General features: G+C 43.1%; 1 protein-coding gene across 3 annotated transcripts in view; it reads left to right on the top strand.

The window, feature by feature from the left end:
• The window catches only part of LOC111979232 (pre-B-cell leukemia transcription factor 1), an 83,531-nt gene extending 65,461 nt beyond the window's left edge, over positions 1 to 18,070 (top strand). The window contains exons 3-9 of one of the 3 annotated variants that reach the window (XM_024009628.1): positions 8,124 to 8,371; positions 9,350 to 9,540; positions 9,784 to 9,919; positions 10,254 to 10,413; positions 11,507 to 11,619; positions 12,690 to 12,779; positions 14,843 to 18,070. In XM_024009628.1, coding sequence (XP_023865396.1) covers positions 8,124 to 8,371; positions 9,350 to 9,540; positions 9,784 to 9,919; positions 10,254 to 10,413; positions 11,507 to 11,619; positions 12,690 to 12,779; positions 14,843 to 14,935 — 1,031 coding nt within the window. In that variant the 3' untranslated portion in view covers positions 14,936 to 18,070. Of the gene's footprint in view, positions 1 to 8,123; positions 8,372 to 9,349; positions 9,541 to 9,783; positions 9,920 to 10,253; positions 10,414 to 11,506; positions 11,641 to 12,689; positions 12,780 to 14,842 lie in introns of all 3 variants that reach the window. The other 2 variants (XM_024009627.1, XM_024009629.2) reach the window with 2 other exon arrangements.
• Positions 18,071 to 18,885: the final 815 nt, after the last annotated feature.

Raw genomic sequence — 18,885 nt, 5'->3', positions numbered from 1 at the left:
GTGGACCTTACAGTGAAATGCTTGCTTACAAGCCCCGAACCAACAGTGCAGTTTAAAAAAATATGGATAAGAATAAGAAATAAAAGTAACAAGTAATTAAAGAGCAGCAGTAAAATAACAATAGCAAGACTTTATACACGGAGTACCGGTACAGAGTCAATGTCCGGGGGCACCAGTTAGTTGTCCGGGGGGGGGAGTGGCAGGGGGGGGTAATGCAAATAGTCTGGGTAGCCATTTGATTAGATGTTCAGGAGTCTTATGGCTTGGGAGTAGAAGCTGTTTAGATGCCTCTTGGACCTAGACTTGGCGCTCCGGTAACGCTTGCCGTGCGGTAGCAGAGAGAACAGTCTATGTCTAGGGTGGCTGGAGTTTTTGACAATTTTTAGGATCTTCCTCTGACACCGCCTGGTATAGAGGTCCTGGATGGCAGGAAGCTTGGCCCCAGTGATGTACTGGGTCGAGCAGTTGCCATACCATGCAACCAGTCAGGATGCTCTCGATAGTGCAGCTGTAGAACCTTTTGAGGATCTTTAGGACCCATGCCAAATCTTTTCAGTCTCCTGAAGGGGAATAGGTTTTGTCGTGCCCTCTTTATGACTGACTGTCTTGGTGTGTTTGGACCATTCTAGTTTGTTGGTGATGTGGACACCAAGGAACTTCAAGCTCTCAACCTGCTCCAATGCAGCCCCATCGATGAGAATGGGGGTGTGCTTGGTCCTCTTTTTCCTGTAGTCCACAATCATCTCCATTGTCTTGATCACGTTGAGGGAGAGGTTGTTGTCCTGGCAACACACGGCTAGGTCTCTGACCTCCTCCCTATAGGCTCTCTCGTCGTTGTCGGTGATCAGGCCTACTACTGTTGTGTCATCAGCAAACTTAATGATGGTGTTGGAATCGTGCCTGGCTGTGCAGTCATGAGTGAACAGGGAGTTCAGGAGGGGACTGAACACGCACCCCTGAGGGGCTCCTGTGTTGAGGATCAGCGTGGCAGATGTGTTGTTACCTACCCTTACCACCTGGGGGGCGGCCCATCAGGAAGTCAGGATCCAGTTTCAGAGGGAGGTGTTTAGTCCCAGGGACCTTATCTTATTGATGAGCTTTGAGGGCACTATGGTGTTGAACACTGAGCTGTAGTCAATGAATAGCATTCTCACATAGATGTTTAGTTTGTCCAGATGGGAAAGGGCAGTGTGGAGTGCAATAGAGATTGCATCATCTCTGGATCTGTTGGCGCATTATGCAAATTGGAGTGGGGCTAGGGTTTCTGGGATAATGGTGTTGATGTGAGCCATGACCAGCCTTTCAAAGCACTTCATGGCTACAGATGTGAGTGCTACGGGTCGGTAGTCATTTAGGCAGGTTACCTTAGTGTTCTTGGGCACAGGCACTATGATGGTCTGCTTGAAACATGTTTGTATTACAGAAGAGGGAGAGGTTGAACATGTCAGTGAAGACACTTGCCAGTTGGTCAACGCATGCTCGCAGTACATGTCCTGGTCGGCTACAGAACAGCTGGTGCTCTCATGCATGTTTCAGTGTTATTTGCCTTGAAGCATGCATAGAAGTAGTTTCGCTCGTCTGTTAGGCTCGTGTCACTGGGCAGCTCTCGGCTGTGCTTCCCTTTGTAGTCTGTAATGGTTTGCAAGCCCTGCCCCATCCGACGAGCGTCAGAGCCGGTGTAGTACGATTTGATCTTAGTCCTGTATTGATGCTTTGCCTGTTTGATGGTTCATTGGAGGGCATAACGGGATTTCTTATAGAGGTCGACCGATTTAATCGGCATGGCATGGCCGATTAATTAGGGCTGATTTCAAGTTTTCATAACAATCGGTAATCTGTATTTTTGGACGCCGATTACGGCCTATTACATTGCATTCCACAAGGAAACTGCGTGGCAGGCTGACCACCTGTTATGCGAGTGCAGCAAGGAGCCAAGGTAAGTTGCTAGCTAGCATTAAACTTATCTTATAAGAAACAATCAATCACTAGTTAACTACACATGGTGTATTACTAGGTTAACTAGCTTGTCCTGCTTTGCATATAATCAATAAGGTTCCTGTTAATTTGTCATTGAATCACAGCCTACTTCGCCAAACAGGGGATGATTTAACAAAAGCGCTTTTGCGAAAAAAGCACAATCGTTGCACGAATGTACCTAACCATTAACATCAATGCCTTTCTTAAAATCAATACACAGAAGTATATATATTTTTTAATCTGCGTATTTAGTTAAAATAAATGAATGTTAGTAGGCAATATTAACTAGGGAAATTGTGTCACTTCTCTTGCGTTCATTGCACGCAGAGTCAGGGTATATGCAACAGTTTGGGCCGCCTGGCTCGTTGCGAACTAATTTGCCAGAATTTTACATAATTATGACATAACATTGAAGGTTGTGCAACGTAACAGCAATATTTAGACTTAGGGTTGCCGCCCGTTCGATAAAATACGGAACGATACCGTATTTCACTGAAAGAATATACGTTTTGTTTTCGAAATTATAGTTTCTGGATTTTACCATATTAATGACCAACGGCTTGTATTTCTGTGTTTATTATATTATAATTAAGTCTATGATTTGATAGAGCAGTCTGACTGAGCGGTGGTAGGCGGCAGCAGGCTCTCGTAAGCATTAATTCAAACTTTACTGTGTTTGCTAGCAGCTCTGTTTATGACTTCAAGCCTATCAACTGCTGAGATTAGGCTGGCAATACTAAAGTGCCTATTAGAACATCCATTAGTCAAAGGTATATGAAATACAAATGGTATAGTTAGAAATAGTCGACGCATCCTAATTCCTTTAATAACTACAACCTAAAACTTCTTAACTGGGAAAATTGAAGAACTGGGAATATTGAACCACCAGCTTTCATATGTTCTCATGTTCTGAGTAAGGAACTTAAACGTTAGCTTTTTTACATGGCACATATTGCACTTTTACTTTCTTCTCCAACACTGTGTTTTTGCATTATTTAAACCAAATTGAGCATGTTTCATTATTTATTTGAGACTAACTTGATTTATGTATTATATTAAGTTAAAATAAGAGTGTTAATTGTTCCTTCAGTATTGTTGTAAATGTCATTATTACAAATATATATATAAAAATCGGGTGATTAATTGGTATTGGCTTTTTTTGGTCCTCCAATAATTGGTATCGGTATCCGCGTTGAAAAATCATGATCGGTCGACCTCTAATTTCTTATAAACTTCCGGGTTAGAGTCCCGCTCCTTGAACGCGACAGCTCTAGCCTTTAGCTCAGTGCGGATGTTGCCTGTTATCCATGGCTTCTGGTTGGGGTATGTACGTACGGTCACTATGGGGACGATGTCATCGATGCACTTATTGATGAAGCCAATGACTGATGTGGTGTACTCCTCAATGCCATTGGAGGAATCGCAGAACATATTCCAGTCTGTGCTAGCAAAACAGTCCTGTAGCTTAGCATCTGCTTCATCTGACAACTTTTTTATTGATCTAGTCACTGGTGCTTCCTGCTTTAATTTTAGCTTGTAAGCAGGAATCAGGAGGATATAATTATGGTCATCTTGCCAAATGGAGGGCGAGGGAGAGCCTTGTATGTGTCTCTGTGTGTGGAGTAAAGGTGGTCTAGAGTTTTTTTCCCTCTGGTTGCACATTTAACATGCTGATAGAAATTTGTTAAAACGGATTTAAGTTTCCCTGCATTAAAGTCCCCGGCTACTAGAAGTGCCGCCTCTGGGTAAGCATTTTCTTGTTTGCTTATGGCGGAATACATCTCATTCAATGCTGTCTTAGTGCCAGCCTCAGTCTGTGTTGGTTACGAACAGTTTTGAAAAAACTCTCTAGATAGATAGTGTGGTCTATAGCTTATCATGAGATACTCTACCTCAGGCAAGCAATAGCTCGAGACTTCGTTAGATATCGTGCACCAGCTGTTATTTACAAAAATACATAGTCCGCCGCTCCTTGTCTTACCAGACGCCGCTGTTATTTCCTGCCGGTATAGTGTATAACCAGCAAGCTGTATGTTGATAGTGTCGTCGTCATGACTCCGTGAAGCATACAATATTACAGTTTGGAATGTCCCATTGGTAATTTACTTCCACGTAGGTCATCTTTTTTATTCTCCAAAGATTCATGTTTGCTAGCAAAATGGAAGGAAGTGGCGGTTAATTCGATTGCCTACGAATTCTCAGAAGGCAGCCCTCCCTCTGGCCCCTTTTTCTCCGCCTCCTCTTCATGCAAATGACGGGGATCTGGGCCTGTTCCCGAGAAAGCAGTCTATCATTCTCGTCGGACTCGTTAAAGGAGAAAAAGGATTCTGCCAGTCCGTGGTGAGTAATCACAGTCCTGATGTCCAGAAGTTATTTTCGGTCATAAGCGACGGTCGCAGCAACACTATGTAGAAAATAAGTTACAAACAACGCAAATAGACTAACAAAAACACAATCGGTTGGGGACACGTAAAACGTCAGCCTTCTTCTCCGGCGCCATTTTCAAATTTTATTTATGGTGTAGCATTATGAATCTGCCTCCTATTGCCAGATAATTATGATAATGTAAAGTTTTAGGATGGCAGAGTTCACTGATGCTGGACTGGCATTAAGGCCTTTAATCGATTTCATTGTCCTTACTGAACAGGAATAAATAAAGCTGATTGCTATGGTTAGAGTTATTATGTCACAGCACAGTGAATTGTATGATTATTTCTATTAATTGTGTTTATTTGATCCATTTCATGCTTTTAGTCTTGTACTGGAAGATACGGGGAATGAAAAAATCAGTTTGGTCCATTAGGTTTCCTCTCCAGTTGGAAGTAGACTACATGTTGTTGTCAGAAGAACCCGACAGTATTCTAGTCAAGTTGTCCTACTGGTCTGTGAGGAATAGCAAGGTGATATTGTTGTTCTCTATCTCTCGTCTCAGTCTTTTAAATTCAGAGGGGACACGGAGGTTAGAGATAGTGACTGTGACTGGAGAGACAGTGTCTGAGAGTCGGTCTGTTGGGAGGGTTCTATGGCTGAGGAATGAGAGATGAGTTAGGAGTTGACTGACTGAGGTGGAAATGATGTGTAGCTTTAGGGCTTTTTAAGTTTTGAAGGAATGCAGGCAGGAGAAATATTGACAGAAGTCAACGCTCGCAACACACACGCACGCACGCACGCACGCACGCACGCACGCACGCACGCACGCACGCACGCACACACACACACACACACAACACACACAACACACACAACACACACCACACACACAACACACACCACCACGCAAACTCATTCTCCTTTCTGAACCCCTGACCTTTCCAGTCGTCTGATAGCCATTGACATTTGCCTCCTGAGTCTGCATGCTCGGATGGTGGAGCTGATTGGGGTGAGGGAGGGGGAGGGGGAGGAGGAGGGAGAGGGTTCATGGAGAGACGGTTCTCCGTGACGGCCTAGGAATCCATCTTGACGTCTCTCTCACTGGAGAGGTCAGCAGGAAGGCAGCTCATCCCATGGACAAAGCCACAGACCAGAGCATAGCAGCATACTGTAACCTGTGCCAGACAGACAGTCTACTCCAGCACATCTCTCTCTCAGCATGCCACTGTCATTATACCGAGATTCTGTCAAATTGTCACTCTTAGCAATTGTAAATACTGCATGTTTCAGGGAATGATTTAGCCCTTATGGTTGGTTAATATACAGATGAATTGATGCAGACGTATACTCTGTCCTGATAGTGTAGTGTATGCTGCTGTCTTTGTTGGTAAAGGTGGTGGATGAAATGAACAGGCTACACCTGGTTGTTTTCACCACCTCTGTGAGGAGACAGAAAGCTCTGCTCCTTTACTTTAGGGAGCCTTCTAGTGGCAGACAGAGGGAGAGCAGGGTGGTCCCACAACACAGCCCCTGGTCCAGTAACCATAGTGAAACACAGCCCTGTTCAAGTACCATAGTGAAACACAGCCCCGTTGGTCCAGTATCATAGTGAAACACAGCCCTGTTGGTCCAGTACCATAGTGAAACACAGCCCTGGTCCAGTACCATAGTGAAACACAGCCCCGTTGGTCCAGTACCATAATGAAACAGCCCTGTTGGTCCAGTACCATAGTGAAACACAGCCCTGGTCCAGTACCATAGTGAAACACAGCCCCGTTGGTCCAGTACCATATGAAACAGCCTGTTGGTCATACCATAGTGAAACACAGCCCTGTTGATCCAGTACCATAGTGAAACACAGCCCTGGTCCAGTACCATAGTGAACACAGCCCTGGTCCAGTACCACATAGTGAAACAGGCCCTGTTGGTCCAGTACCATAGTGAAACACAGCCCTGTTCAGTACCATAGTGAAACAGCCCTGTTGGTCCAGTACCATAGTGAAACAGCCCTGTTGGTCCAGTACCATAGTGAAACACACCCTGGTCCAGTACCATAGTGAAACACAGCCCTGGTCCAGTACCATAGTGAAACACAGCCCTGTTGGTCCAGTACCATAGTGAAACACAGCCCTGGTCCAGTACCATAGTGAAACAGCCCTGTTGGTCCAGTACCATAGTGAAACACAGCCCTGTTGGTCCAGTACCATAGTGAAACACAGCCCTGGTCCAGTACCAATAGTGAAACAGCCCTGTTGGTAAAGTACCATAGTGAAACACAGCCCTGTTGGTTCAGTACCATAGGTGAAACACAGCCCTGTTGGTCCAGTACATAGTGAACAGCCCTGGTCAGTTACCATAGTGAAACACAGCCCTGTTGGTCCAGTACCATAGTGAAGCACAGTCACATAAAGTAAACAGTCACAAGTGAACATTTTTGTGTGCGTGGGGGTGGGTAGATAAATGTGTATCTGTGTGCATGGGGGGGTATGTGCCATGAAACATCCTTCTGCACTCTGTGGTACTGGCTGGAGGGGGGAGGGAGCAGAAAGCTAAGTGCCTGTGGGGGTGTGAGGGGTGAGGCGCAGGTTCAAACTATGGCCACTACACCCATCACTGTGACTGGACACCCCGAACTGTGTGAACACGGACAGCAGTGGGCCAGTAGCCTGAAGGGCCAGTAGCCTAAATATGTCTGACAACTACCTTGTTAGCACCGTTTCTTCAGCCATAGAGAGTCCTTGAATTTTGCTGCTTGTTTTCTAGCGTTACTCAAACTCTAGCTTAGTATTTATTTATTAAAGCCGCAATATGTAACTTTTTGGGCAACTCGACCAAATTCACATAGAAATGTGAGATATAGATCTGTCATTCTAATTGAGAACAGATCTACAGCTTCTTAGACTTGCTATATGTGCCCTATTTCTATGCTTCCTGTTCTTAAATGTATTTTTAGCATCTTTTACTTTTGGTTTTGTACACCAGCTTCAAACAGCTGAAAATACAATAATTTGGTTTATGGAAAATATATTTTGCGGCAGTTTAGATGGTACAATGATTCTCTACACTAAACTGAAATTAGGCAAACTATTTTAGAATTTTAGCCACCAGAAAATGGCGAAACGATTTCTGCATAGTGCATCTTTAAGTTAAAAAACAATGATCATGATGTGACTTTGATGCATAAATAAGACTAATTCCAGTGTTGATACATTGTTTTTGTCCCTTATCACTGAGATTATCCATATTGATATTAGACGTTTCATTTATTACACCATTTTAACCCGTTAGGTTATGAATGATGATATTATTAGTTTGCCTGACCGGGAAGATCCTAATATTTTTATGACACAATGTTATTGTTTTAGCCACTGAGTAAATATCGTAATCTGCTCTCCTGGAGTGCAAAAAATATATATTAACTCTCATGGAAGTCTGTGTTAATTATTTACATGAAATGATATTCAAAATCGATGAGATTATAGTTTTATTATCTTGGGTGCTGCCAGGCTCACTAACATCCAGGTTTTTTATGGCACAGTCATGGGCTATTAAAGATATGGTCATATTTCACACAGAACAGGTTGAAGACAGTAGTAGACTGCAGTCTCACCGTTGGTGACTGGTACACTCACTCCACTTCTCACCCAAACACTGTTCATTCATATTAACTGGTCCTCTTTTCTTTGCAGTGCTGATCATCAGACTTTGCATTGCATCAGTGTTGTGTTCGTTTTTGCATCACTAGAGAAGTTTCTTACTAACTATTGTCTCTACAGTGCTCAGTATCCGTGGCACCCAGGAGGAGGAGGCTCCAGATGCCCAGCTCATGCGATTGGACAACATGCTGCTGGCGGAGGGCGTGTCCGGACCAGAGAAAGGGGGCGGTTCTGCGGCAGCAGCAACAGCGGCGGCAGCAGTGGGAGGAGGGGTGGGCCAGGACAACTCAACAGAACACTCAGACTATCGGGCCAAGCTGACTCAGATCCGCGGGATTTACCACACAGAGCTGGAGAAGTATGAACAGGTGAGGACAGACCACACCCCTCGTAAACGCTCTTTCCCTTCCCATAAGCCCTCTCTGCTCTAAGAAGACCCTCACAACCCCTCGCACTTCCTATAGGTAACCCCTTTCTGCCTAAGCGCCCCCTACTCTGATTTCTGCCATCTCACTACATATTGAGGACCCTTGTAACTGTCCTCTCTCCCTTCCAATAGCCAACCCCACTGCCATCTCACTACACTCACACTGCACACAAGTCAGTGCACACAACCACGCTTTCAGAAATCCCTTTCCAGCTGGCAATCATTTTATCAGTCACACACAAGTCCTATGCCAAGAGAGCATCCCGTCCTTCCCATTGATGTCAAATATATTACCGCCTGTCATCATCTCAAAGCAGGCCCGTCATCACTTCCTGTCACAGTGTTACATTTGCACCTGAGAATACTCATGTCACCGCTATGTGTACTACTGCAACTGAGTGTACGGGCGGAACGGCTGTTTGCTATGAACTGAGTCTCGTTTCAACTGACACGACCCTGGTGCTGACAATCAACAGACTCCCCTGTCCCCAAACGCAGCAGACACTTCCCAGTGACTGATTCTGACAGAGAAAGAGAATGAGAGAGACACTGAGTGAAAAGACAGAGAGGGAAGTGGAGCGAGAGAGAGACAGGAAGACAGTTCAAACCTGCTGAACGTGAACAGGAATGAAAGCCTCCTGTCATTTTAGACGTCTTCACTTGTTACTTTTTTCCTCACGATTGAAGAAAGGTCTCCTCAATATACAAAGAAATTCTCACTGCTTGTCTACCTCATCCACTGCTATTGTTTCTGCCACAGCACTGCAATACATTACTGCTACATTACTGTACATCGAGAGTATTACTACTACCACTTATGATACTGGTAATACTAACAATGCTAGCAGTGTCTTACTTCTCTACTGTGTCCAAGTGCGTGTGATTGCTATCTGCCTCATATGAGTGTGTCTGTCTTTAGGCATGTAACGAGTTTACCACCCATGTGATGAACCTGCTGAGGGAGCAGAGCCGCACACGGCCCATCTCACCCAAAGAGATTGAGCGTATGGTGGGCATTATCCACCGCAAGTTCAGCTCCATCCAGATGCAGCTCAAACAGAGCACCTGCGAGGCCGTCATGATCCTACGCTCACGCTTCCTCGACGCCAGGTCTGTGTGGGACTGTGTGTATGTGTGTGACGTGTCTGTGTGTGTCTCTCTCTGCGTGTGTCTGCAGATTTTTTTAAATGTTTAAACAGAGTGTATCCTGGGTCGCTCTACACCAAAGACAACAGATTTTTGTAGAGTGCGATGATGGAGATAACGTAGTCCAGCTGTCTCTCTCTAATATATTGTAATGAAGGAAATGACCTGTAATTGTGATATTTAATACGTTTCTCTCTCTCTCTGCAGACGAAAGAGAAGGAACTTCAACAAGCAGGCAACAGAGATCCTAAATGAGTATTTCTACTCCCACCTGTCCAAYCCCTACCCCAGTGAGGAGGCCAAGGAAGAACTGGGCAAGAAGTGCTCCATCACAGTGTCACAGGTACAGTATGCCGCCACATAGTCTTTCTTGACCCACATAAACCTATGAGCTATCTAGCTAGCATGGCCATTTGTTCGACAATTGCATTCACACTGCTATGTCACAGGAAGTCAGCTAGAAGAGACTGCATCCAAAATGGCACCCTATTCCCTACATAATGCACTGCTTTTGACCAGAGCTTGTGTCACTCAATGGGAATCTGGTTTCTTGACAATTTGGTTTCTTGAAAGATGTGTTTTCTACATAATACCTTACTCAAACAATTGTTGAATTAAACTTTAGTTTAATTTGTTGTCATGTAAAACATAATTATAATATGTACTTTATGTTACAGGTATCGAACTGGTTCGGAAACAAGAGAATCCGATACAAGAAAAACATTGGCAAGTTCCAAGAGGAAGCCAACATGTACGCCGCGAAGACAGCTGTCAGTGCAACCAATGTATCAGCCCATGGCAGCCAGGCCAACTCCCCGTCCACCCCCAACTCTGCAGGTCAGTATCAATACCAGCCATAATGGATCTGACCAGTATGGTACCAAGTCAGTACTGTTAATGTTAGTTTGGCTGCATAGTAAACCCAACTGAACAATGCTAGATCATATAGAGTGCTGAATCATTATATAAGCTACATTGAAAGGTATCCACACTACAGTAGTATGAACAATTCATTTCAGAAATATGACACAGTTGAGCAGAGAGGTGTAGAGCACTGATTAGAAAACCTGGCTTTACCCAACCCTGGGCCCCAACTCTAGAATCCAGTCTCAGCTCTGTTCCTTTTGAATAACAAAATAATGTTTGCCCCCCCCCCCCCCCCCTCCTTCCTAAACTAACCCAATAACCTGTGGCCCGGTCCCTCTCTCTCTCTGGGGTTTGTCGGGTGAACACAGTAGACATATTGAACTCTTGGAGTCTTGGTTAGAGAAATAACTATCCTGTGACTTGTCCGGTTGACCTTGTGTGTCATTAAGCTGATGACGGGTGTCCTAGCCTAGTCCTTTGTCATCATGTTGACTCTTCAGCTGTGTTGGGTTATGGTCTAGTCTTGTGTTTTTCTGCCTTGAAATCAAGTTAGGCTGCGTTCTCCTTTAACATCTGGGGAGTTTGGCTCCATTAAAGGACAAAGAGGATTTTTTCAGTTCTTCCTGCCGATCGATTAGCACTTCCTTAATGAGCCAACCGGTCCGGTAGCAAGGAACTTAAACTGCAAGACAATCCATATATTCTACATTAGTTTCACCCCGGTTTTAACCCCTAACCTCAATATTCTTGATAATATGATTATCATCATAATTACCACAGAAGTAATAGTTGGTATAGTTTTATTAGTAAAGTGTATATTATGCTTATAACATCCCTTGCCAATACATTTCCAGAGGTACATAAAGTCAGTGTAGATGGTGATTGGACACTGATGTCGTTCCCTGTTCACTACACCACATTTGGCTTTCAACCCTCTCCCATTAACCCACCTGACTGCACTTTTTCGGTTGCATGATCGTGTTAACTCCTCTTTCCTCTCTTCTCTTTCTACCGTCCTTCCCCACTTCTCTCTCGTTCTCTCTTTCACTGTCTGTCCTTCCAGGTTCTGCTGGCTCTTTTAACATGTCAAACTCCGGAGACTTGTTCATGAGTGTGCAGGCTCTGAATGGGGACTCATACCAGGGGGCTGGGGTAGGGGCCAACGTTCAGTCCCAGGTAGGATCCTCGCAGAAACTAGTACGTAATCCATGAATTATTGGTACACTAGTTGTCATGTAGATAGAAACCCAGCTAGCAGTCATACAGTGGCCTATTTGTGGCCCGTTGAAGGCAAAGTCAACCAACCACGGCGGACAGCCATATAAGGGCTTATATTATAAGACTGAATTTCCCTGCTCAGTAGTTCAGGCACTGTCCGGCCTATAAATGTTCCATTGAAATCATCAAAAGCCCAGAGCAGAGTCACTTGACCTAGTCCGTGAGACAGAGGTTATATGTGGCCTTTAGCCATCACACTAATATGGCGGCCATTGTCAGGCTCATGAATGAATAGACGACTGCAGACAGTTTTGGAAACAATACAAGACTCGTCAACACTCCTGACAACGGTTGTCGTAGCCACTGGTGCACAACAGTCCTCTGACCTTGCCCTGTTGGACAACTATGGCCAACACAGAGTTTCTGAGTGTTGGGATTGGGAGGGAGTCTCACTCACCATAGGTTGGGTGGGAGGATTACCACCCGTGGTGATATTCTCATTTGATTCAACCCCCTCTAGCCCCCCAGCCCTATCCCTCCGTCCGTCCCTCCTTTCTTTTTAAATCAACTCTCCAAATGCTCAGGTGTTTCATAAATATGCATAGGATTAACCCCCTAAGGTGAATAAGAGGTCTCCTGGGTTGATACTTCATTGAAAAACAATGTCCTTGTCAAAAGGTAATTTGGCTGCGCACTTCAAAATGTCTTCCCAGCCGCTGAGGAGTGAAGATGAGTTTTGAGTCGTAGAAGCAATTGGAAATAGATAATTTGTTGCAGTTTTGTTCCTCTTTGAATTTTAACCAGATATTCATATAAGTTCCCTCGTGATGGTGTTTGTGGTCATTTGTCTTTGTTGATTTGTGAAATATTTTGTGTTGAACCTGATCATTCTAAACCGTCGCTGTAACCTTTCCCAGTGCAGGATACCCTTTTGCTATCTGACCTTATGCATGAAGGTCTTTGTCATGTATAGCTTTTGTCTGTCTGACCCACACATTTCTCTTTCTCTCTGTGTGTGTGTGTTCCAGGTGGATACTCTTCGCCATGTTATCAGCCAGACAGGAGGATACAGTGACAGTCTCGCCGCCGGCCAGATGTACAGTCCACAGGGCATCAACGTAAGAACACCACCACCAAAAAACAATACCAACCGTCTTGTCATTTCATGACAATATTGCCTTTCTATTCTTACTTTGGTCTCTTTGAAAGAAAAAGAAGCTAACTATTTCTATACTATACTTCTGTAGCTATTCTTCTTTTGTTTCCGATGCAATACCTTTATTAGGTTTCAGTTTGTCCCTTTGCCCAATTATTTCAAAGCCAACGGGTGTGGGATGCCACTTAGTTAGCAGTGGCCTGTTGGTGGCTGGGCTGTTGTCCAGGCAACGGCCCCTGTGCCGGTCATGCCCCGGGCGCCAGGCAACAAGGCAGGAGTCAGACAGAGCGAGAAGCCGGTCGGCTGGACGTACGGACACGCTTAGAGCTTGTCTGTCTGGTGACATTAGTGTTAGCGAGGCACCTGCAGCCGACAGGAGCAAGGCCACAGGTGTCCCCCTGCCTGTCCAACACTCAGCTCACATGGCACCAAATGAAAAGAAGCACAGACCTCATTTGGGGCCAAACAAATAAATAAAAAGTTGCCCTGGAGTACAAGCTCCAGTCCAATTTATTTACCACCCTAAAATAACTCGGCAAGCCGATGTTAAGAACAGCACGTTCTGATAGGGGTATTTTGTCAGGGCTGGGAACACTGGGGGGGGTGGGTGTAGTGTTAAGATCTACAGTGACAGGCTGTGTTGTAGAGAGGGGAATCAATAAGACAGTCACAGCAGGCTGAGAGGGGGTCTGGGCCAGCAGTCTGAGCGCATTGGTCGCATCATTCGTCCAACAACCACAATGACACCGACAGCAGCGGTCCCTATAATGTCCTAGACAAGATGCCAAAAAATTATGTAGTGGTGGAAGGAAGACGTTCTCCATTTAACCCCTCTATTTGCTTCCTCAGTAAACTCTGTTGGAACTAAGCTAAATGAGGGCTGATGAAAATGGCCGATGATAAGATCACGGTCGGTTGCGGTATGTTAGTCAATGGATGCATAGAAGGTGGTTTCTGTGAGGCAGCCTTTGGCCAAACAATACGGGCATTCACATTTGCAGCTCATCAGTCTTAAACACACATCTGTCTGTGCAGATATTGGGACCCTCTGCCCCATACCTCAAAATCTGAGCCGAATCTGAATGCAATTTTTTTTTTTGTATTCAAACATCAACTTGCAGTGAATAAATAGGCCTAATAAATAGGCCTATGCCAAATCCAAACACTAAAAAGATTATGTCATTCTAAAACACTTCTTCTTTAAATTGTAGAAATCATGTTATTATTTTTTCTGTAGAAGCTTTCGATCCTGGATGGATCTTTTTCATTGTGCAGCTAAACAATTTCCACTCATTCTGAGGTTTCTAATGACTGAGCTGAGGCAGGAAGCAGCGTTCACATGGCAGACCTCTCCTCTTCTATCATTGAACAGTAATTACGGCTGTGAAATAGGCGGAGGGTGTCACCAAAGCTGAAGATTTTAAACGTTTTCTTTTCTCTCCTCTCGGTTCAAATGTGATGAAAGACTGGCTCTATGTGAAATAACAGGTTTTGAAAATAAGAGGGTGCCAAAGCCCATCTCCAACAGCTTTCACCGATGGCATGGAAATTGCCATTAATGTCCCAAATGCTCTTTAGCCTACCTATCTTCTGGGAATTGAAATTGCCTCCTATTTTACAAACCCATTATATTTTCATCCCAGTTGCGGATGTGATAATTTGATATAATTGATTCTCCCATCAACCCTCTCGGAGGTTGTGTGCAAGAGCTGTCTATATGTTTTCAATAACATGTCTCTTTATTGTCTGTACATGAGGCCATTTTGAGACAAATGGGAGATGGAGTCTTATATTGTTGTGCCTTGATAGAGTAATTGTACTATAATATATTTGGAAGATGCATAATCCCGCAAAGTGCAAAAGGGTGTTAGTTCAAGAGTTTCATGTTAGCTAGAGATACAACTAAAATAATATACAGTATGTGAAATTATTCCTGTATCTATGAGGAAATGTGTCCTGAGGCATACAACAAATTGTCTCACAATTTTATCTCTAGAAATGTGATTCTTTTTTTTTGCTCCACAGACAAACGGTGGGTGGCAGGATGCTCCGACCCCCTCGTCAGTGACCTCGCCCATAGAAGGACCCGGAAGTGTTCACTCGGATACCTCCAACTGATTATTTTACCCTCCACACACACCATCACCACAACCCAACGATGAACTGGCAGAGCCAATCACAGTACTAAACATAGAGGCATACTACACAGTGTCCTGTAGATTTCAGGGGTGCTGTGAAAACCATTACTATAGCAACCTTTCCTCAGCTACAGTACTACGGGACATTTGAGATGCATACATACAGTAATAGGAATTTCAAAACAAAAATCAAAATGATACAAAAATTCTTAATACAAATGTTTGTACAGATTTCACAGGATATTCAGAGGGCTGGGTTGCTTAATTACCTGTGATGGGTTTACTCATATTGATGATATTAAGTGATAAGATACATTTCGACAACCAAACCTGTATACTTCAATTCAAATGTTTAATTCTACCTCTCAGCGACTAAAAAGTTAACAAATATGAAAGAACATTATTTGTTTTCTTAAACATGAACTTTGTCATTGTAAGAAAGAAGCACTTCGTCATGCTTTGTTTTGCGGTCCCTCCTCACTGGGCACATACTGGTTGAATCAACGTTGTTTCCACGTCATTTCAAGGAAATTACGTTGAACCAATGTGGAACAGACGTTGAATTAACATCTGTGCCCAGTGGGTCACCTATTCGATGGTACGCCATTTAGGCTTTTAATGTTGCTCCCCTGTTTACAGTGTGTGCTTGATGAACTGTGTTCGCTTTACCCTCTCCCACAGGGAAATAACCAAGAAGACTTAGAACTTGATTTACTAAATGTTTTTGTATTAGTTTCTCCGTAGAGGACTTTTAGGGAAAGCAGGTCAGCCTAGTGAACTATGAGGACCCTTCACCCTGACTAGCAGGTCTTCAATCTGGGTGGAAGGCATTAGAAAAGGAAAACATGCTGGTACGAGAATGCTCATTGGCAAATCTAAAGAATTTAATGGAAATTGAGTAGACAATTGAATATACATTGTAGATGTGTGTCTTCCTGATTTATAAACTTCTGCCCCATGACCCCTTTGATAAGAACGCAGGAGATCTGTGGGCCCACAAGCACTCATAGGGCTCTGTTCTGATATCCATACTAGCGTACCACTTAGTCTTGCTAACACCATGCTCTCGACGTCACAGCTCGCTGTGTAGTCACGTGGGTCGCGTCGGCCAGGCTACGCACCACTTAGAATGCATGCCCAATACATGCTTCATTCTAAGTATGCTAGTGTGGATATTGGGAAAAAGCTACAGAGTATGTGCTGTTGATTGTCTGAGGGCCTGAGGAAAGCCTTCCTTTTTAACAACCACCTCATTGAGTATCAGTGTCTCATCAGAGGTAAACGTGTGAAGTTACAGTTATGTCATGTGTAAAAGAGAAAAAAAAAGGAAATAAACACCTGTCATCAACAACCCAGACGAGTTTGAATCACATCATTCATTCCAGTGAGAATAACTAAACAAAAGAACACATCGTCTCAATCTAAAAGTCATTTGGAATCACTTCCTGTGTCTGATTGTTTTGGAGCCTATGGGGTCAATAAGAGCAGACATAATGAGCAAAGTGGCGGAAACATCAAGTCATTTTGTCCTCGTCTAATGTCATTTCCTCGTTCGCTGTCTCACTTCAAATTAATTTGTTTTTTTAGTCGCCAAATGTTACTGTTAACCAAAACTCTTATATTTGTTGATCTATTGTTTTTTTATGTGTACTTTCTAGAGGTCGTAACCCATCTAGCTACATTCACTCATATACTTATATATTAGATTTCTCACTTTACCTTTTGCCAACTGTCCCAATTCTGGTGCAGCAATCCTAACTGGGGAAAAATTCAATTGATAACCAACTGAACAATGCTGCCTAATTGAAAAGCCATTGTAGATGAAACCCTTTCTGGAGAAAATCTCTGTCAAGGATCTGTGTAGTAACAGTTTGTTTTTGACTACATGGAATCAGAATCTAGTTAAACATGGAAGTCGTTACGTTAATATGATTCAGTTACTCCTAGCTCCGCTGATGCAGGTAACACCAGGACTGAACTTACAGTAGCCATGATGCGCAGGGCATGAGATGCCTTTTACCCCGTGATATAGCTCAGAAGATATATTGTTTTCCTGTGATTCAGTGTTCATTGTTCAGCCACTGTTCCAAGGCACTCTCCTGCAATGGAACTATATTGTTCTTTAAACCCAGAGTTGATTTCTGTTTCTCTTTTTTTTTGCCATTTGAATTTGTTTTACAAAATGTTACAGTATATGACAGCATTCTTTCTTTCACTGTATCAAGAATGTCACCTGTGTCCTTGCTTTTCACTTCTTCAATTGACTTCTATCAGTCCTCAGAATTCATGAGCATTTTGAACGTTGTGCCAAAAGGTCTGTAATGTCCAGAGCAAAACTAGAGATGTGAAAATTCCTTCAGACAAACAAAGATATTTGGACATTTGATATACTTGTCCTTATGTTATGTGGACTATAGTTATTCTTTAGTATTTTGTTATTTACTTTTTATAGTGTGCTATTGTATTTCATGGTTCCCATTTTCTTGTCAATTAGCTCTCTCATGATGTGATTCTGTGAACATTGCCACATTGTACTTGACTTTCTTTGTTGAACCATAATTTCTACAGTTTCAACATTAAACTTATTATACTACTATATAATACATCAAGACAAAACAATGGCATTTTATTATTGAATATTTGAGCGAGAAAACAAGAATAATATACTGATGTTTGCCAGTTTTGCAAAATGTTATAGTTTTTTATATGTGATATAGATTTTAATGCACCAATTGTAAATTCAGCTTCCCAAACAATGTACTCTAACAAGTTCAAAAAAGCTCACTTGCCATGTCCCCTCTAATTAATTGATTTGTTGTGCCAAAGTAGAAGTATTCATAATTTATTCATTTTTGAATAACTCACAATAAAACTGTAACTCCCCTATTAACTACAAGTGAATCTCAACTACTTGATAGTCTACAGGGACCCTGAGCTCTACAACCCATTCGCTCCGGATCCAGATTTAGAAATATGCTTGTTTGCCAATAAATGCAATATGATAACACACTCCATATAATATAGCTTTTTTGTTTTGATAGCTGAAAGGAGAGGTTCATATATATATATAATGCATGTAATTTGTTCTTTAATAAAATACTGCTGTGTTTTTGAATCATTTGTCACACATTTACATATATGTTTCAGATAGTATTCTGGTTCACTTGGTCCTGTCAAAGTTATGAAATAACATGCCAGGAGACCGCTTTACGGATATCAGAAAAATATTTATATTCTATTTTTAACATTCTATCGCTTATTTATAGTCAAACATGTATCTAATCATCGTTCAGGAATTTTCATTACTATTTGATGTGTAGGCCTACAGCATGCTTTGTTATATGACCTTAGGAGTCACATCTGACAACGAGGGCATTGTGAAGGGTTTTGGCTCTAACAGTTTATATGCATGTGAGCATAACCCTTTGGTTATGGAAATGTTGAAGCCCTGGAGTGTTTTGTTACGCTACACATGAAGGACGTTCAATTTCAGTGTCTTCCAAGAGCTTTTGTGTCAATCAGATCCTCACACCGTTTAGACAACCAATGGTCCGGTCCCCCTTTGCCACATGTTATCTGACATTTCCACAGCTCTTTCCGTAGAAATAAACTGGGCCGCCCACAGTACAAAGCGTCAGGCAGGATGTGCTCTTCAGAGAGCTTCCCTGGTAAAGGTCATTTGAGCTGTAGCCAGGCGATGGACATCAGAGAGTCACACAGACGGAAGATGATCATTGTCATCCAAAGCAGTGATATTTCACAGTTTATCTGAATTGGCCAATGTGGGCAATTTGAAAAATAGAACAGTAAACCATGGCTATGTTGATGTCCGTGCTGCTATGGATACCAGTACTATGGTGTGGACATTATGAAGATAGTGAGGGATTTCTCCTCTCCACAAATGGTTGATTGGATAAGGACTGGCAGATG

Source organism: Salvelinus sp. IW2-2015, linkage group LG19 (genome assembly GCF_002910315.2).
Source record: "Salvelinus sp. IW2-2015 linkage group LG19, ASM291031v2, whole genome shotgun sequence".
Lineage (NCBI taxonomy): Eukaryota > Metazoa > Chordata > Actinopteri > Salmoniformes > Salmonidae > Salvelinus > Salvelinus sp. IW2-2015.
This window is presented reverse-complemented; position numbering and strand designations above follow the sequence as displayed.